General features: G+C 30.6%; 1 protein-coding gene and 1 pseudogene across 1 annotated transcript; both read right to left on the bottom strand.

Moving 5' to 3' along the window:
* Positions 1 to 1,529: 1,529 nt before the first annotated feature.
* On the bottom strand, positions 1,530 to 11,662 carry LOC114187079 (peptidase uncH-like). The gene is made up of 18 exons (XM_028075206.2): positions 11,426 to 11,662; positions 8,665 to 8,852; positions 7,922 to 8,026; positions 7,743 to 7,814; positions 7,409 to 7,556; positions 6,759 to 6,841; positions 6,294 to 6,349; positions 5,157 to 5,287; positions 4,984 to 5,074; positions 4,824 to 4,889; positions 4,098 to 4,320; positions 3,457 to 3,558; positions 3,123 to 3,208; positions 2,927 to 3,049; positions 2,682 to 2,751; positions 2,499 to 2,590; positions 2,271 to 2,375; positions 1,530 to 2,011 (listed from the first exon to the last, which is right to left on the bottom strand). Exons 1-18 carry the CDS (start codon positions 11,584 to 11,586, stop codon positions 1,898 to 1,900), a joined length of 2,016 nt encoding a protein of 671 aa, XP_027931007.1. The 5' UTR covers positions 11,587 to 11,662; the 3' UTR covers positions 1,530 to 1,897.
* A 6,813-nt stretch (positions 11,663 to 18,475) lies between these two features.
* Positions 18,476 to 20,166, bottom strand: LOC146885817 (uncharacterized; annotated as a pseudogene).
* Between the last annotated feature and the right edge of the window lie 2,152 nt (positions 20,167 to 22,318).

Genomic DNA, 22,318 nt, shown 5'->3' with positions numbered 1-22,318 from the left:
AACTAAATTGAAACAAATAGACATATGTGGGAACTAAATTGAAATCAAAACATGACATTTGGCAAAGATACATGTGACGGTACCTTATCACATGACACTGACAATGTCATATGTCACACCAAGGATTTAGACGTGACAATTTTTTTTTAAAATTAACAAAAAAATTAAAAATTAAAAAAAAAATTCAGAGACTAACACGTGACGTAATTAATAGCTTTTTTTTTCTGAAAGAAACCTAATTGAAATATTTTTTCAAAAGTTATGACAAAATTGAAACTTGTTTAAAAGCAGGTACCAAACTCAAACTTCCAAACAAAAACGGGTATTATTCAACTAGTTAAAAGATGATTAGTTAATTAAGACATAGAATATATACACAACAACTTCAAAATTTGCATAGTACCACTTTTTTTTTATGTTCATCGATCTTCGTAGTACTATTTGCTGCTGCATACCACAGTCTATATATCTATTTTTGTAACACCTAGATAATATATTTTATAAACAAATTATAAATAGGTATAAAATAGTTTTTTTTTCTTTTTAATATTTTAAGCACTCTCTAAAATTTTGGATTTTCCAATTAAATCACATATTGATCAAATTCTTTCTCTATTTGAGTTTATCATTTTTCTATAGATATTTTTTTTTCTTATTCTCATTTTCTTAAATTTATACTCTATATGTCAGAATCAAATAAGAAAATAAGATATTTGAGTAGATGTGTTAATTTTATAAGTTTAAGTTTATAAACTTGTATTTAGAGATTTCCTTATTCTATTTCAGAAAGTGTGAGATTTGCTTTCATTGCAAGGTAAACTACCTTCATATTAGGAAATTAACTCATACAAGTGGGTTTGGTTGGTTTTAAATGCACTAGTAAATTTGATCATTTTAAAGTTATTAGTATTTTCATGAACATGGAAAACAAAGTTGTTAATAGTATTGTTCACTTTTGTTACAGTTAGATCTTTTACTTAATTGAAGTGTTGAGTAGTCAAAACTAGTTTGAGTTAGAATACTAATCAGTCGAAGTGAAAAATAGGTTTAATGTGTTGGTTAAAACATGAAAAAATTGATTGAATTTGATTTGTATATCATTGATAAAATTTAGTTTTTTCTTTTTCATATATTGTTTAATTATTGTACTGAGTTTTTTTTTTCATATATTGTATGTCATATATTGTTTAAATCTGTTGTCTTTGAAACTTTCTTTAGTCCATGCGAAATGTCGTCATTCAAGAAACAAGTGATTGTTTAATTGATAGAGAGTTAAAGTTTTGAGGGAGATTATGTAAGTTAGTGGTTTAATGCAAGAAGTCACATCTCTCAAGTGATAATGTAGTGTTTGACAAGAGAAAGTAATATCGATTATTTTTACTCTAGGACTATAGTTTGGATCCAAACATTCAAACCAAAAAATAATCAAGTCATGTTATAATGTATTACTGGATATTTCATATTGAATAAATAACTCTAATTTTTTCATATATATATATATATATTAGCATTACCTAAACACAACAAAGTTTAATATTATAAGGTGGTAAGGTTTATCATTACCCACTTTATCCATTCAAGACAGATATTGTAGAAAACAAACATATACAGCATCCTCAACACACTTTCAAAACATAAATTCATAAATAGAAAACAAGATACACTGCTAAATTGAACTCCAACATAAAATGTAGTAGAAACTCAGCACACTCTTCTTTCCAATGAGCATTAATATAGACTCTCTATAGAAGAAGCTCATTGGTGCAAGAATTTTCATCCAAGTTCCTCAGTTACTGCAGAGCACAATTTGGATTTGAGAAGAAACATCGCTTAGGACTTTCTTTTACATAGTTGCAGAGAAATTCAACATCAGTACCTTAAAAAAAGGTATTATCAATCAATCAAAGTTGTCAATTTTGACAGGAGTAATATCATCAGCAACATCAAAGTGCCCAATCAATCGTGCGAAGAAGACCATTTCTTGTTCAATTGTATTCTTAATGTTCTCAGCCTGCAAGTAACATCACATTACTGTATATAGTCAATGTTTCATTCTAAAAGATAACTAAATTAAAACGAGTCCAAATTCTCTAATAGTTTTTTTTTGCTGTCTTCTGCTGAACATTAAAAATACACTATATTATTACTTTAAAAATCTTTTTAAGATATTTTAAAATTTTAAAATCAATGACCATTAATGTATTTTGAAGACACAACAAAAAAACGGTATAAAAAACTCAGTAGAAAATCCAAATTCAATCAGAACACACCTTTCGGAAACCGTGTTGTTCTCCTTCATACTCAACAAGAGCAACTGGCACACCTTTCTCCTTCACTGCCTGGTATATTTTTTCAGCTTGATCCGGTGGCACAACCTGCAGAGTGCATAATAGATTGATCAACTTGGTTTTTGTAAAGGTGGCAATTTCCAATTTACATTCATGATCCTTCAAATGTTAGATATGGTAAGGGGAAATAATGATAACATTGTTACTAACCTTGTCCTCCAAGCCTTGAAATATTATAATGGGACAAGAAAAATCATCAACATGATTGATAGGGGATCTTTCATACATATCCTTATCATCTCCTGCAACCAGTTGAAATAAACTCAGCACCAAATGAAACAAATAATAAACCAACAAAATTAGAGGTACCTTAAATGGTCATTGTTGACTTACCAACTAGATTTTCAACATAATGGGATTCAAACTTATGTGTTTCTGCTCTCAACAAGTTCAAGTCAGCTATCTGTTCAATACACCCCCCCATTGCCAAATCAATTCCATAGTTAGGGATTTAAATGAATGGAATTGAAATATTCAATATCAACTTGTTCAAGTTTATTTGTTTGGTTAAATTAATAACACAAGGAATTGCTCGTGGGGAAGAAATGGGAAAAAGAAGTGTCAGAAGATGCACTCACTCCATACAAAGAAGCACCAGCCTGAAAAGTATTTCTGAAAGCAAGAACTGCCAAAGTGGTATACCCACCAGCAGAGCCACCCATTATACAAAGCCTCTCCTTATCCACCTTTCCACTCTCCACCTAGATGGTACAATTTATCATATACCCCTTTGCTTTAACAGATTCACCAACCAAAAAAGTAGGTAGCAATTACCAAATATGTAGCACAACTACAACAGTCATTAACATCAACTATTCCCCACTGTCTCAAAAGTCGTTCTCTGTATGCCCTGCCATAACCTTCCAAACGTATGAAAGACAGAAAAACTAAGTTTCATCTTCTAAACAAGTCAAAGTACTAAAACAGGCTACAAGTTTATACAAAAATGAATATTTTCCGGGGACTCAAATAAATCAAGGACCAAAACCAGAAAACAAATTTTATAGGGACTAAAACTAAAAGAGAAAAGGATGAAAAAAAAAATCCAGCACTTCCACTGTGAGAGATGGAGTTATAAGATTGGTAGTAGACAAGATGAGAAACAAACCAGTGCTTCCACCATAATTAACATCAACAACTGCCCAACCTCGGCTAGTCCAATACTGAACGCTCAAATTTAAAATTCCACGAGTTTCTTGAGTTGGGCCACCTGAAATATTCAAATTAAGTAATGTACATATAGGAGTTTCTGGTGGATGAAAGCCATTAGAGTGACAAAACTCACACACGACAACTTTGACAGAAATAATTAAGTGCAATGAAGCAGTGACCAGGTAAAACTGAATTCAATGAAGAAATTTTAGACAAAGTTGTTTTCAAACAACTGAATTAAATTAAGAATATGATGTCATAACTGTTAAAATGAGAAACTTAAAACATACTAATGCAGAGATGGACAAAATCATGAGTACTGTACTGTCGACAGATAGAATTGAACCAAAGATAATGTAATTAAAATAACTATTGTCACTGTCATTAAAATGCTCTCACGACCTAAGCAGCATTAGCATACACTTATAATTTTTAAAGGTAGTTCATACTCGATTACCAAGTAGATCACTAGAAATTAAGCTACATATACATGTTGGATGCAAAGGGAAGATCCCATTTTCAGCATCTAATTGATCAAACAAACAAATAAGAATATGAAATAGAAAGTGATAATCCCAGATTCAGGACCAGAATTACCGTGGCTCTTCAATAATAGTGGAGGCTTTTCTTCTTCACTAGCTTGGAAATCAGGATTAGATGGTGGATAAAAGTATGCATAAGCATTTTGACCAGGAACGTCAGTTGGGAATTCAATTAACTCTGGCTTACTGATGTATGAACTATACTTCAGACTATCTGGTGATGAGGACCAGATAATATTGAAATCCACTGCTTTTGATTTATCATCATCAAAAGTCACCTGGAAAGCAAGAGAGTTGTTATGGTGTGAATTGAAATAACAAAGAAATGGAATGATGGCTGAAACTCTAATTTGCAGTTGCTGTTGTGGTTAGGGAAATTGCAGTTGCGGTCATTGTGACGGCTGCATTTTGGAGTGATGTGAAATTATTATATGATGGCAGTTATTCTGATTATTATTATTAGTATGTCTTTTATTTATAAGACTGTACAAATTTTAAGATTTTTCATCGTTTTCCACTATGAAATACCTCTCAACACTCCTATAACAACCCATAACACAGCACCTCATCAATCATAGACACTTGAAATAGAAGATTGAAGTTTGAATCTCCTTTTTTTGACAAAAAAAAAAAAAAAACCAAGAATGGAGTTAAAGTTCTGTTGTGACCCTGTTGCAGCTATGTTGCAGATGCGTTGTGGCAATTCACATGATATAAAATCACACCACAATTTAGGTGTTGCAGTTGTCAATTTAAAACCCTTGGTGGAACAATAAAGTACCTTGGCCACTGATGATGGAAGAACCTCTGATGCTCCCTCCACGTACAAGCAATTATCACCAGACGTCTAACAAAATGATTCAATTCAACAACTAAGAATGCATTTCAAATATTTATTTAAAGCCACAAGAGAAAAACAATGAATCAATTTTGAAAGTTACTATGTTATTTATGTCTGTGCAAGGGAAATCAATCACAGTTAGCTCTGAGCCCTCTACATCAACAATACCCAGATATGACTTTCCATGCTGCCTACAAAATGCAAAACTTTGAATTAAATTACCAATTTGAACACACACGCACACAAATTTGTAAGTAGTAGATTTAGAAATACCTGTAACTACAAGCAATTAACTTTTTAGAACTTTGAACAAATTCATAAGAATTCACACCAAAAGTCCACAGCGGCCTTGTAAACTCAGCTTCCAAAGAATAAACTGACACGACCTTATTCTCAGACTCAATCTGCGGTCAATTATTATAGAAGTTAGAAAAGGAAAAGTAGAAATACAAGTAATTAATTAACTTTTAGTGGCTACAGCATGTCCAACCAGAAAAAGCAGACAAGCATGCTTGCAACTGAATTATTTGTCACAATCATCCTTTGCACAGGGAAATCCAAGCCAAACAGAGAGGGATAAGTGATCATAGGAAGAGCAAAATATCCACAGAAAGCATTTGTATAACTAATTTAACCTGAACCTCACTGCGTGGATCAAATCCCAACAGAAAGCATTTGTATAACCAGAAGAATGCTTAATACATTCCCTAATCAAATTTACCGAAGAGTTTAAACACTCTTATAGAACTTTACTTCAAGAACATTTAAATGTGTTAAATACTCTACCAAGATTTTAATTCTGGAATGTATAAAATGTTTCTTTCGGAAATTTTGTATATCAAAGATCATTTCCATTGTTAGATAGAAGTAATTGGAACAACAATTAGAAAATAAAGGATGGTGCAGTTAGCAGCAAAAGTGGCAGGAAAAGCAATTTCCTTTATGTAAATTTAGCAAATCAGAAAGATATTAAACATAGTTGTTCTAAAGAAACAATTCATATCAAATTCATAGGTTAGCTTTTGTAGTAGAAAATTTTTCAACACTTAATTTGGAAAATTAAAAGTTGACTCCATTGCAAAATGCACACACATAGACATCAAAATAAAAAACGTCATAGAAATTCTATTTTTTCAAAACCAGCAAATTTATATTTTATCAGCGGGAAATACAACTAGTCAACTACGAATCCTTCATCGAAATTTGTTGATGTTCAGTAAATTTCACAAATAGAGTAATGACTAAAATATCAATCTGTACCTACCAAGCATCCAAATCTATATATAAACAACATAATTTCAAAATTATTCAGTGCATTAAAGAGTATTTATTAATTAGAAAATCAGAAGTTCTTGGAAACTACCACAGAGAATTAATAGCTTGGAGAAATGATAGGTGAATGAAAATTACCCATTTGTGGAGATTCCAAAAACCATTTTCCCTATCTGTGATGAAAAACAACTCCCCTGCATAGTCATGCAAAATATAATAACCAGAATGCACAGAAAGATAAAAATATATGTCCGTATTGGAGTTAGTAGTAAGTTTAAAATCACGTCCATCAATGTGAATACAAACCAACGTGAGTAAAAACCATGAAAAGTAAAAACATAAAGTTTTAAACTATGGAACATTAAGAGGTCACAAATTGACATAGATCAAGGATCCTGAGCCTATCTCTGGAGTTATCATGATTTAATGATCTTAAGAAAACATTTACTCAACGAAATCTATCATGACTTGAGTATCTAAAGGAAACATCTACCAAACAAAAGCTAAATGATTGATGTTAATGTTACTATGTCAACTTTCGGTTGAATAAAACTACCAAGTATTGTTTGGGGTATGGAGTTACAAAAAGGCTAATTTATGTACCCTCAGAGGACCACTTGGGCTCTGTTGGAGATTCCACAAGTGAAGGATCATTCCCAGCAACACAAACACGTTTGTAGATCTCACTGCAGGAAACCATGAGATGATCAAGCTTTAAGTTGAAACATGAACTATGTATATACTAAAAACCATGTAATCCAATTATCATCTAGAACTTGAAAATGAGATCCAGGATACAAAGCAGGAAACAAAATAGAGGGTTAAGAGGAAAAACTTTTAGAGGGAAAAAAAAAATCTGTGCATGACCCTGTATATAAATAGTGCATGGAGACAAGAGGGTAGATAAGTTGTGTTAATAGTTGACATTTGAAATGTGGATACAAACCAAGTGATCCTTGCATCCTTTTCTTAATTATGAAAAGGGCAACACCATATAGTGTTACATAATCGACAAAATATTAGAACTGAGGAAAAGAAAGAATATATCGCCAAAAGCACCAGCACTGCATACTCATATTTAAGCTCAGCATATCATAGATAGACTTGTAGGAAATTTGAAAACCAAAACACAAATAAGAAGTGAAAACGATTCTTCCTTGCCACAATTGGGAGATATACATGGCTACATGTTAAGCAAACTATCTTAATTCTTATAAGTTACTTGTACCATAATAACAGAGAGTTCTGCTCACCCATTTTCAGAAATATAGCCAACCCAAAGTTCTGTTTTATCCCATGGCATGTTGGGGTGATTCCACTGAATCCATGCTATTCTTTCACTTTTAGAGTCTAGACGTGGGTAAGCATAGAAGTCACTCCCACCAACTAGCACAACTGGTTCTGAATGTCACACAACCGAGTCAGACATCATATCAAACAATTGATGCACAGTGGAAGCAACCCTCAACCAACTGAAAATAACACAAACTTTCGAAAACCTTGGACGAGCAACAATGAAATACTCATCAGCGATATTCATTCAACCTCTCCACTAGTTAAACACACTAATAAGATGGAAAATTTTACCCTGAACATCTTTGCTGCCAAGTGCTATGGATACAATAGTTGTAGGTGGATTTAGACTGCTTTCACGACGATCTAGCAACATGATTAAGCATTTATGATCATATAAATGAATGATTTAACAACACTGTGGGAACAAGCTAACCTGAGCCTTGAAGATAAACTTATAGTGGATTTCTTACCTTCCCTAACACAAAGAAAACGGTTAAATCGTACATCCAATATTCCATCGGCATAGCTGACTACAGGTCCACCATAATCCGGAGTGACAGGTACAGGAGGATCATCTACAAGGCAATGAACCATAAAATTCAAACAATGAAATACAAAAAATGCTTCACATACACCTTTTGATAGTAACATAATACAAATTCAATATTCCTAGATTAATCAAATGAGATGTAACCTAAGTTAAATTTACAATGGAGAAAATTTTTTAACTCATGACTCTGAAATCATATTAATAGATAAATTTTAAGTCTAACCGAAACTTATAAAATCAGCTTGAGCTTGAAAAATAAAGTTTGCATTTAGTTATATACAATCAGCTTGAGCTTGAAAAATAAAGTTTGCATTTAGTTATATACTTACTTTGTAAATTAGTCTTATATTTAGGCGATGTGACAACCGTTGTTAACTGAATTACTGATTAAAGAATTAAAATAAGAAAGCTTCGTTGAAATTCATACTAGAGTGTATTAAAAAATCAGAGGAAAACACATTTTTACACATCTCAATATAAAACTTCCCACTTTCAAAACATTTGTCTTTGTTTATAGAGAAAACAAAACAAGATGCAACTAACATAGATTGAACTACACATCAGATGAAAGGGGCACCAACAAACATGTCATTTCATGTCAAAGTGCAATAAAATTGGAAAATATGGCATTGGATGATGAAAATTTACGCTTGCAATACTGACCCAGAGAAGTGATGGACTGCGTGTACAACCTCTGATCATTGTAATTTGCAAAGAAGACAACATCCCCTGAAACAGTAAAAGCAGCACCTCCATATTCCTGAGCCAATGTTCTCACTCCAAACTCCTTAGGAGTAATATCCACAGCCTCACCTCCTGTTTTTTCTGGCTCAAGAACAAGAACTCCACGCCTGAACCAAGAAAGAGTGCCAAACCAAAAGGCTGAACATGCAAACTCAAAAAATAAAAGCATTTATATGAAAGAGTGAATGTTTAGGATTTATTATATAAAAATATAACAATTATTTAATATTTTATTAGGTGATCAGAAATATTTAGGTGTTGTACTTTAAAAATTTATTTCAGAAAATATAGATAAAACTATTTTGCACCCCCATTAAAATTGTTTGGATGAAAGAGAATACACAATTAAGGTTCGGAGATGTTTTTAGATATAAGTTTCAAAACTTTTAAATATTAAAATTAGTTTTTAATTTGTTTAAATAGTTTAGGATGTTTTTAGTTCTACTTTTATTTTGAATTTTTAGTCTAAAAATAAATTAATTTAAAAATATCTATCATATAAAAATGAGGTTAAAGAAGTATATATTTATATGATGACAGTGATGGTAATTACACTGACATTGTTAGTTGGTTCGGGTGGTAATAATCTTGACAATTACAAAAATTCAACAGTAATTACCAAAATAAGGAGCGTGTGACATTAATAATAATGGTAATAGTTGAAATAAATAGTGCTAGTGAAAATAGTAATAAAAACAATTATTAGTAAAATTATATATTTATGTAGGGAAAGATGAATTCTATTTCATAACTTAAATATGAAATACCAAACTAATTGATGAAATCAGACTTTTAAAAAGATAAATAAAGTCAAGTCTCAAAAATAAGTCAAAAACAAATAACATGCTTTTTAATAAAATAAGTTAGTTTTGGGGCTATTTATAAAATAGTGTTGATCGACTTTTTCTTTTACATAAAAGTTAAATTACATGACTCGATAATTATAAAAAAAATAAAGATTAAATTAATAATAATAAAATTTTAATATATATATATATATATATAATTTTTTAAACTTTAATATATATGTTTAATAGTGATAAAAAAAAATTAAAATGATTACATTAAATTATTATATTATAAAAAATAAAACTTGTTTATACAATTATAGTAATAAATTTGTAAAATAATAAATTAGAAAATAAAAATAATTTTATAAAAAATATCAAAATAGTATTCTACATGATAAAAATAAATAATAAATAAAAAAATTAAGAAAAATATTAAATGTGTGTTTTAGAAACAATTTGAGAGATCATCAAAAGACATCACACAAAGAAGGATAAATGTATAATTAAGGATATGACAAAATGAAAAATACTTTAGATACCTAAGAAAACTTTTCAAATATCAACTTAATTGATGATTGATAGATTACGAAAATTGTTTTAGAGAAATAAAATATTTCTTTAAATGAAACAAAAATTAATAATAATAGACTAAAGAAGATAATTTTTTTATATGACCTAGTAAATGAAAGTTTTATGCTATTGAATACTTAAATTGATATTGTTAAAAAAGTGTTGAAATATTCAAATGTTAGACATAAAAAATATTTAATTGACATACATCGTTTGAACATAATTGCATAAAAGTTGTGATAAGACGAGAAATATATTGGAGAAGTGAATGGATTTTATAATAAACTAAACAATAAGAAAAAAATAAAAAAATAGAAAGTGTGTAGTATATATATAATTTTACAATAAATAAAAATATTATAAAAAAGTATAAATATTTAAATGTGAGACATAAAAATATTTAATTGACATACATCATTTGAACATAATTATATAAATGTTTAGATGAGACAAGAAATATACTGGAGAAGTGAATAAATTTCATAATAAATTAAACAATAAAAAGAAATAAGAAATATAGAGTGTTTAGTATATATACATATATAAAATTACTTAGCAGACGATGAGTATTCTTAGTTTAAGGAGAGGATGAGATATGACGGAAATAAGTATTATAACGGAGTATGAAGACGAAAACAGAACAGATATATAGGTTCCTATCCCATCTTCGTAACATGTTGAAAAAGTTTTATATTTTTCATTTTTATACTCATACTTAATTAATGTCAAAATTGTTCATCAAAACATATACTAGTTAAGATAATACCAATCAAATATATTTATTCATCATCTCTACTTAAAATATTATTTATAAAATTCAAGAGATAGTCAAAGTTAAGTTTGAAATAACTTTTGAGAGAAAAATTAATAATACACCATCAAACCCGCTGTTTTAAACTCGTCCTTCAATATTCACTGAATTTTACTCAAATTTACATATTTTATATTAGTACCATTTTTTCGATTTTGTAACAAAATTAACCTATGATAAAGCATATATTATAAATATACGTGTTACTCTTTTAAGTTTGTAGTCATCAATAAATAAATAAAAAAATATATATATATATATATGAATCATATTTAATAAAAAAATACAGACAAGAAAAACGCGTATATCGAGAGCAATCAAAATGTAAAAAAGAAAGATAGACAAATGTAGAACATTTAAGCTTCTTCATGCGTTGCGAACCATGTTGCTTTGACTTTTTTGTAATTCTAATTAACTTCTCCAAAAGTGCTTTTCACTCTCTTTTTCTCTTTTATACCGAAAAATAAATAAATACATAAATAACAGAGAACTGAAAGACCTTACTTACCCTGATTCTAATGGACGGAATTCTAGCCAGATGAGGCGGCCATGGCCATCCACGGCGGTGCCGCCGAGGTCCTTGGTGGCGCCGGAGACAGCATCGCCTGTGATGGGGGACTTCCAAGAGCCATATGGAGCAGTGGTGAAGCTGGCTGTGGAGAACGCCATTTCCCGTATGTTGTCTCAGTGAAACAATTAAAATTAAGTGATTTTGAGTTTGAAGGAACACAACACAAACGTGCTTATTTTAATGGTTGGATGGAATATGTGACTATCAAAAAGCGAGTGCTCTAACCTTAAAAATAAAAATAGAAATAATTCTCATCGTACAAAAATAAACCATATTCATATTCCTAGTGAAAGACATTCACATTTTTTTAATATTTATATCGTATAAGTTAATAATATATATAAATTATTTAAGTTAATATATAAAGAAAATAATAAAAAATATATGAATATTTACAGTTTAAAATAACGATCTTTTCTATAAAAAAATAGTTAACAACTATATTTTTTAAGAAAATTTAATAATTATATTATAAAGAATAAAATAAATTTAAAATTATATATACATAAAAATAAATATTTCTTTTATATATAGATGTAAATTATGAGTAAAATTAACATAAAACGAAGAAATTGATGGTAAGAAAATTAAAAAAATATATATTTATTTTAGGTCCTGTACTTTAACTGTTAATAAAATATTCTTTATTATTTTTTAAGTGAAACTATAACCTAATTAGAAGTCGATTATTATTAACACGTAAATATTAATAATTTTAATTTATATATAATATAATCTATAATCAACCATCAATGAGACATTCTCAATTTCATCTTTTTTTAAGTACATGAATATATATATACTGTGGTATAAAATTAAAATAGTTATTAAAATGATAGAAAAGTTTATTAAACCTGAAACTTAATAATGCAAATTTATCTGATTTTTATATATTTTCAAAATTAAAATCTTGATTTATGAATAAACGATGAAATTAATTCCAATAAATAAACAACCGTGTTAAAAGAAATAAAAAAGAAAACCCTTAATAATGAGAGCAATAGATGAGAAATGTGATTTTGAACGATGAATATCGTGAAGGTATCGTCATTTTCAATATTCAGAACTGAAAGATACTTGATAATATTGGGACCATGGGTGCTACAAATTTTGTAAATTACACTACAATTTTGTAACACGTGTAAAGCATGCCCTTCAATACTTTCTTTGGCTAATATTTTGCATTATCATATTGTCCTCTTCTCCATTTTCTCTCCAATATTCTATTTTAATGTAACATTTATCTTATATTATTTTAGTGTAACATTCATCTTATATATGAATAATGTTAAAGATATTAAGAACATTAGGATATCTTTATTTGTAATGATAAATGGGAATATTAAAAGAGAATTTTATTTATTAATAAATAGGTTAAATTTTCAAATCACATTATTATTTTTCAAATTACACTCTCTTTTTTTCTTATAGAGAATTAGTTAAAAGATGTTTTCGAGAAGGAAAATAATATGACCACTATTTTTTACTACTTCTCTTATCACATTATGTACCGTATTTTAATTTCTTTTTTTAATCTAGTTAAAAGTTGAAAGCGGTGGCATATTAAAGTGGAATATCACTCTGTGCATTTGGGAGAAATTCTCACTCTCTTACCCTTTCCCCATTCTTTGAAACAGAACCCCTTCCTCTTCCACTTTGAAAAATTTCCAAACCTCAAAAAGTTACCATTAAAGAACCTCAACCCCATTTCAGGTTTCCACTGATTCTGCGCGTTTGGGGAGGTTTAATTTGTTTTCTCCTCACCTTTCGATGACACGCCATCCATATTTGACAATCCTCATCTTTCCAATAACCAATTACACAATGCAAGAGGAGACAACCAAACAATGGGTGCACACAAAAGCCCAAAATGTTATAATTAATTGACGAATTAATTCTATTATGTGACTCATTTGAAATATTATGATGGACTCAGTTGTAATTTAATAAAATATAAGAACCTATTTGTTATTATGGGAAGTCGTAATAAAATAAAATAAAGCTCAGTCCATCCAGAGAGAGGGTGTGAGAGGAGTAATGAAGGAAAAGAGATGGATTGGGAAAAGGAGGTTGAAGAACAGAGATTGAAGAACGCATTATTATTGGGTCTCTCATGGATCAAGGTTAGTATCCTAATATGATTTATGTACATAAATGTGTGATTATGTGCGTGAACATGTGAGAATCATGAATCTTAAGATCCTATAGTAGTTTTTTTAAAATGAAGTATTATTGCATGCAAACTACAACATAATTTACATATTTTTTTTCCCAAATTGTGTTATCCTGAAATTATTATAAACCCTAATTATGAATTTAGGGAATTTATAAAAGTATGAATCCTAATTATGAATTTAGGAATTTTATGCTATAATAAACCCTAATTATGATTTAGGGATTTTAAGATATTATAAACTCTAATTATGTTTTTAATGTAACATCCCGCTCGGATATTACGGGATTTTAAATAAAATAGAATAAAATAATATTAAAACCTCATTTAATATAACTGTAGTTCCCAAAACACGGGAAATTTAAAACTTTCATTCATCATAAGATAAACTTTAAAACCATAATTATAAGCTTCATTACAATCATCAAAGTCTAGTAATATAAAATATTACAATTTATTTAGAAACACAAAACATAAAACTCAGAAAACTCTTTTCTCCCATACTAGCCCCGCTTCGGCTCTATGCCTCACTAGATCCACCTGCAACATCATTTGCTCTCGTGTACCACGTACACGATCATCGCCAAACACAAGCAGATAGAGTGAGCTAACAATTAAATAATCATATATATATATATATATATATACACACACACACACACATACATACATACAAACACACAAAATGAATTCCATCCTTTGATTCTATATCACATGGCCACCACCATGTTACCCGTGTTCTACGTCTTCTGACAAGTACTACCTCAAGATGTTTTGCTGCCACACCTACTAGCCACAACTGGTAGAGCATGTGCCGGAAACCACACTACGGACCACACTCCGTAACGCCAGGTTGAGTTTCCAATACGAATAACATTCGTAATGTTCCAAGACTACCAAACTCGTTGGTCTCATGCCAAGGAGGGCAATCTATCTGGACCCGCCATATGCGTCACAACACGCACACTCACACCGATAACACTCACCAACCCGAGCCACAACTCAAGAGTTCATCGTATTCATCTGCCATCCCGAGCCACAACTCAAGAGATGTCATTCCGAGCTACAACTCAAGGAATGCCACGTGCTTAATCCCTATCTCGAGCCATAACTCAAGGAATACGTTCTAAGCCACAACTCAAGGAACCCAGTAAGCCGACCTTGAGGTATCACCAAAGCTTTGTAGATCACGCACATCCAAAGCAAACAAAGCTTATGCCTTTGCATCATCGCTTGACGCTACTCTAGAGCCGCCATGTGAAACTCATTTCCAGACCGCTTGGCGGGGGACACATGCCGCCAGGCGCCAAGCGCCTCTGATGCTATTGTTTTTGCAAGTATCGCCTAGCGGGACAACCCTTACCACCAAGCGCCACACGCTTCAATACTCCACTGGTTTTGTAGCTATCGCTTGGCGGTCAAACACCACCGCTAGGCGCTACACCAGTACTTGCGCAGTACTGGTTTTTAAGCACCCAAAACAAAGTAAAATCAATCATACTCTTATAATTATGCATATCCACAATGAAGAATATAGGCTTCTAGAAATCAACATGACTCCCATGCACAATCTCAATTTAGATGGCTTCATCATACGCATACACAAGTATCACCATATATCATATACATCAATCCTCATATATATATATATATATATATATATATATATATATATATATATATATATATATATATATTTCACCCTTTAAATCCATGCTAGCATTTAATTCCAACTTACGAATAACGTATGCTCAAACAAATATAAAGCAGCATCACTCTGACAATTTAAGCACATAATCCTATGCACCAATGTAAATTAATATAGCATTATTGCCTCTCCTATGCAACAAGTTAATTTATATTGACACACATGCATTCACCAATAAACCAATTCTAAACATGTGACTAACCAAAGGAACATTCAAATTCATAGAGACTTACAACATAACCCAATCATGCTTCATTAGAAGTTACTTAAAATTGTCAAGAGCTTATTTATGCATTGTAAAGACTTCAAAACCAGCAATAATGAGTAACATATATCTCTAGCTACTGAACTCCAAATCAAATCTCCATCGTTCAAAGTGAAGAACTACACATTATGGACCACCTGTCAAAATTTCACCTAAATCGGACGGTTAACGAATTGAGAAATGTAGTTTTACTAAAACTGCACAAACTAGAAAAATGGTGGCGCCTAGCGCCTAGCGCCTAGAAGTTAGGAAGGTGGCGACTGGCGGTTCCTGATGTGCGAAAAGTACAAAAAATAGTATTTTTTGTAAACAGAACATCACGTGCATCGCCTGACGACAACTCTTCACCATCAGACGATTTTTATGACAGTAATCCAGAAATTGTGTTACTTTAACATGAGTCGCCTGGCGACACTGCCAAACGGATTATCATATTCTGGGTAGAACCAATATTATTTTCCGCACTCGTGAAGAACCCTAATATGTCTTTTTTACATAAATAAAATCTTTAAGTAAATTATTAGTTTAAAAATCTTATAGAATTCAATTCAAGCTATTGGTTTATTTATTTTTTTAATATTTTATCAATTATGTTCATTTGTATTAATGTTTTATTTTATTTTTGTTATATTCAAATTTTGTTGTCACGTTAATTTGCGATTTCAATATTGTAATAGTAAATCACTTGATACAGTAAATATTATAAACGAATTTGAATTAAATATTTGTAGAGATATTATATTTCCTAAAACAAAGCATATTATGAACATTATTTTTCTTCAAGATTATTCAATAGTATATTTTAAATATATTATTTTTACAATAGATTAAATTATATAAATATAAAATCTTTCTCTTATTTTATATATTTTTTAAAATACATTTAATTAATTCGGTGTGATATTTTTTTCTTACTTATTGTATATTTAATTTTTTTTCATAAAACTATATATAAAATAAAATGTGTTTTATTATTATTATTATTATTATTATTATAGTTTTAATCTATATTAATGAACTTAAATATTTTTAGAATATCATTTTAAATGAATAAATAAATTTATAAAAGTAAAAGTAAATTTTGATTTAGTTTACCAGACAAAATACATTATTCCCACACAAATATTGAAGTTATTTAAATAGGAACTTTTAATCAAGAATAATGATATGTTAGACAACTATATTTTGACAACTTTATTTTATAATCTGAGATGACATATTTTAATTAATTTAAAAATATAAAAAATTAAAAACTGTAAGACCGTTTAAAAAATAATACATCAAATTATAAAAAAAATTGTTGAAAAATAATTTTCCTTTAAGTAAATACATTACTTCTGCAAAAATATCAAAATTATTTTCATAATTGTTAAATATTTTTGTGAATAAATGTTAAACTAATTTTTATGCAACTAATATATTTTAATTATCTATAAAATTTAAATATGAGTATCAATTAAAGAATATTAGTTTTAAATATAATATAAATAAATATTAATTTAATTTAATTTTGGGTATAAATATTTTCATTAGTATCTCATTTATAATGTTTATTAACAACTTTAAATATTTGAAAAAAGTCATCATTTTTATATAATTTAAATAATACAAGTTTTTTACTAAAATTATAAATCAAAATATATAAAAATCCTAATTTATTGCACATTTTTTTCTAACTTTAAATATTATTATTATTTATAATAACAAAAAACATTATATTTTAAATAGTCCCGTGTATTTGTACGGGTAAAAACTTTATATATATATATATATATATATATATATATATATATATATATATATATAACAGCAGCAAATAAAAGTCAGAAAAATAAAAAAAATGAAATGAAAAAATAAAAGCAAGATATAATGTTTAGTAAAAGGAGAAGGATAATGATACTTTAACCCATTTTTTTGACCCACTTTTAACTCACCACTCTCATCATCTTTAGATCATTACATCACTACAAAAAATTAAAATAGATAATCTAAGGGTGATGAGAGTGATGGGTTAAAAATGGATAAAAAAATGGATTAAAATATCATTTTCCAAAAGGAGAAAGAGAAGAAGAAGGAAATGCATGATTTTTTTACCCCAGTACGGTTTTGCTTTTTAATTTCCCAAACAGCACACTGTTCCCATTATTTACCTCAATAGCATGGTTTTATTTGTAAGTGAGAATTCGGTCCCCAGGGATCCGAATTCTGAACTGGGTTTTTTATTTTTTTTTTCATTTTTTTAAATAAATAAGAATTAAGATTTTTGATTTTTTTGAATAAAATATTTTTAAGAGTTAATTTTCTTTTGTGAAAAATTAGAGGTTAAAATTATTTAAAAAAAAAAGATTTAATAATGTGTTTTTAGTTATTTTAGGTACTATTTGAAACAATGAAAAAATAAATAATTTTTTTTGTCTTTTTGAAATTTGTTGATTTTAAAATAGATTTTGTATTGTGTAGTAAGTTATTTTATGTGTAATTTGAAAATATTAAAGTAAATTTAATTTAGTTTTTTTATAATTTGTGTAGTGTTAATTATTTTTAATTGATGTTTATAAATATTGAAATTATAGTTATCTTTTAGTTTTGGATAATTTTTAAAATTTGTATATTATAAACATTGAAAATTTGTAAAAAATAATTTAAAAATGAAGGAAATAACTAAAATAATTTAAAATCATTTCATTATTGTATTTTAAATAATTTTGTTACTTGTTTTTGGTTTATGTAAAATAAGTAACAATAAAAGATAATAAGAAAAGATGTAGCATTGAATTGAATCAAGTATAAATTTATTGAACACAATTAAAAGTACAACATAAACTAAGTGGTTGATGTGGATCATCTAAGTGCAGGGTTATTAGGACAATGATTTCTTGTGTGTCCTTCAGTTTTATAATAGGAACAGTTCTAGATTGTCTCCTTCCTTAATGTCCATCTCAGTCCTAATTCTACTTGATTTAGGACGACCCCTCTCGCTTCTTTTTGTGGCAGGATGAGGCCAAACCTGTGGCCCTTGGTATGGTGGCCAATATTCTTCGTGTCTTAACTCGTCAAATAAATTTTCATATACTTTCATGACGACATCCAGCCTATAATGGGGACTTATGTACATGCTGAAGTCGTGATGTGCATGCTTGCAAGCTACAATAACATGTGAACATGGTAGATGTATTTTTTGAAACTTTCCACAATTGCACCACCTTTCATCTAATCTGACTACAAATTTTCCTGCAGGACGTATTTCTCTAGGATTCACCATCTCCTCCACTCTGAATCTTGTGGTATTTCTATCAAATTCAACAACGTGGTGCGTGTTTGACTTGGAGTCCACATCTTGTAGGAAGTTGGTCGCATATTCAGAGTACACATGACCAACATTGACCATTGTAGTTATTTGCCTACCTCTTTTCGTGAAGTATGTGTTGCACCTGGTGTACGTGGCCAATACTATGGATGAAATTGGCAAATTTCTTGTCTTCTTTAGGACAAAATTTATTGCTTCCGCCATATTTGTTGTTACATGACCCCACCTTCTTCCTTGATCATATGCAAGACACCACTGCTCCCTTGGTATTTGGTCTACCCAAGCTACTGCTTCTGGGTTGTCTTCTCTAATGATGTTGTAATAGTAGTTACAACGTGGCTCCGTCAATGCGTACGCTACAAATATAATTATAAGAATAATTTATTTTCTAATAATGGGTGTGAATAATTAACAGCCAAAGAAATGAAAAATAAAAATTTACATGTAATAACTTACCCATGTTGACGAGGTCCTTTTTCAGAGTTGTATTCTTGAATCTTTTTGTAAAATTTTGTGCAATGTGTCGAATACAAAACACCTGTATGCAGTTCCCTTCAGTCCAGCCACTACTAGGTCTGTTGAATGCTGCACTGATTGAATTGTGGCGGTCTGACATTAAGCATAAATTTTGTTGAGGCGTAACATGTGTCCTTAGGTTTTTAAGGAAAAAAAAACAAACTTCGGCGGTTTCACCCTCTACTATAGCAAATGCAATGGGGAAAATGTTATTTCTCCCATCTTGTGCAACAGCTACTAGAAGGGTGCCCCTATACCTTCCGTAAAGGAAGGTTCCCTCCACTTGCACTATTGGTTTGCAAAATGGGAAGCCATCAATGCATGGTTTGAATGTCCATAACACTCTTCGAAAGTGTTGTTGGTTTTGTAGGACCTCCTCCCCATTTGTAATTGGACTGGTTTTCAACTTGTATACAAATCCAGACAAATAAGTTTGCATGGCTTGTAATAGGCACGACAATCGGTTATAAGACTGTTCCCAGTTTCCGTACACATCTTCAATTACTTGTTGTTTCGCCAATCATGCCTTTCTGTAGGTTGTGTTATATCCCATAGAGGTCTGGATGGAAGAAATTATTGTTGCAATTGGTGTGGATGAGTCTGACTCCACCATTTGTCTTACATGTTGAGATATTATTCTTGAGCCAAAGTGTCTGTGATCTTGCGTTATGAGTTGTATGGCACATGTGTGCATACCTTCAACCTTTCTAATTTTCCACACTTGGTCCCTTGTACGTAATATTGCCTGACATTTCCAAGGACATACGTGTTGCACACATTGCACCCTCAACCTTGTTGTGTTTGAGTGTGTGGTTTTGTAGGTGCAATGGTTTGTTATGTAGTACCTATTTAAAGCATCTAGAAGTTGTTCCTTTGTTTAGAACCTCATTCCTTGGGTTAGTGTACCAACATCGTGCTCAAAGTTGTCATGCAACATTGTGTGGTGGTCATATGCGTTTGGAAAATCCTGGTGTGGGGTCTGGTTGTATTCTTCATATAATTCAAAGTGTTGTGGTGGGTTATAGGGGACATGTGTCTGAGGGTTAGGGTGTTGTTGTGGTATGGGGTGGACATGTAAGGTTTGGTCATGGTCATCATGTTGATCAAAAAGTATATTGTCCTCATCTTCACTAAACGCGTCTAAGGATGATGTAGGTAGACATAGGTTTTCAACTTCTACGATAACTGGAGGAGAGAACCTTTGGGTGTTGTGATGTGCGGGAGTTTGAAAAATATTTGAGGTAGAAGGACCGGTTAGTAGTTCGGTATATGATTGTATATCATTTCCCCAATCCCCTAATCCCCTAAGTAGGTAGTGTTAAGGTCAAATAGTTGTTGTTGTGGTTCAGTGTTTGGATGTGGATGATGTGCATCAAAATGTGTTAAAGAAATATTTTCAGAAGGTCTCGTACCTGAGTTGTAGGTGGTGCAGAGTTCAATAGATGTAACAGTTGGGGTGGCATGTATCATGTCGAAAGCGCCATCTAAGTCGTCGTCATCTTGGATCTGAGTGGTTGTGTACATGTTGGCCACAAACTTTAGTCGGAAATTTAAAGTGAATAATTGGAACTCCATCCCTTGGATCTCTATTTGCCTTCTCCATGATTATGCGAATAAGTTTGGATAAGTCGAAACCTCTATGGATGCAGATCATGTTTGTCTTTGCAGATGCAAAGTAGGCACCAATTTGAGCGTCACTAGCGATTTCTCCATCGTCGTATACACAGACAAACATTGACCCTTCCATCTTAGGTTGTGGTTGAACCTGACTTTCGATGATTTTTCACAGTGAAGAGAAATTGCAATATTAAGATTGTGACTTTAGAAAGTGATGGTAGTCTTTTATACCGAAATTAAAGTTATCATGTGACTTTTTACTATGTGAATATGTGACTTGCACGAGAATTAATGTTATCATGTGAGTGGCATGAGCTTTTATGTACTCATGTGATTCACACGACTTCTTATGTACCCATGTGAGTGGCACAAATTATTATGAACTCATGTGACAGACACGACCTCTAATGTTAGCATGTGACTTGACAACATTTTATAAGAGATTAGCATTTCACCATCCCCATTATGTAAGTTCAAATTCATTAAAATTAAAAGTTGCATAAACATTTGATGAAGAAGAACGTCATAAATAAAATTACATACTTTAAATAAGAAAATATAAACCTCAATCTAAGTTGAGGGACATGTTGAAGTTATTAGAAAATTCAAAATAAACTTCCTCAGGGATTGCATTTCTATGCCTTGCTGTAATAAAGGCCATTATCTCAACTGGAAGGTGACATGCTTTTGTCGTTCCCATGTAAAAAATGGACTCAACATCATCATCTCCACACATCGTACAAGATCGATAGTGTGTAATGTCGCCCGATATGAAGATCGGTAACCTGTAACGTAAGTCGACTTCATAGTCGTCCAACGTTGCACCATTGAATTCGTTGAGGATTTCCTGCTTAAGTTGGGACATCGTCATAGTATTTGTTATGGTCACCCATGCCGTGTTGGAGCTAATGTATGTATCTGAATAGTTATCTTCAGCATAGATGCTGCCATTGAAGTACACCAACACAATGAATACTGTAGATGTCATTGAGGGGTAGGAGTGATATCGCAATGACTTGATTAGATTGATGAATGAATTTATGAAGGGCATTATTTATAGCTTGATTGGCTTAATGTGGGATACAATAATGACAATTTTTGTTTGTTTATGTTAATGGTTTAGATTCAAAGTAGACAAATCGAACGCATAAGATTTAGATCCACTTTGCTGATCAACCAATGACATTTTGACAGTGATTTGTTTTGTAGTGATTTTTATTATGTGTTGCAGCTTTAATTATTTC

Source organism: Vigna unguiculata, chromosome 6, assembly GCF_037176805.1.
Source record: "Vigna unguiculata cultivar grain cowpea cultivar isolate G323 ecotype 2 chromosome 6, ASM3717680v1, whole genome shotgun sequence".
Classification (NCBI taxonomy): Eukaryota; Viridiplantae; Streptophyta; class Magnoliopsida; order Fabales; family Fabaceae; genus Vigna; species Vigna unguiculata.
This window is presented reverse-complemented; position numbering and strand designations above follow the sequence as displayed.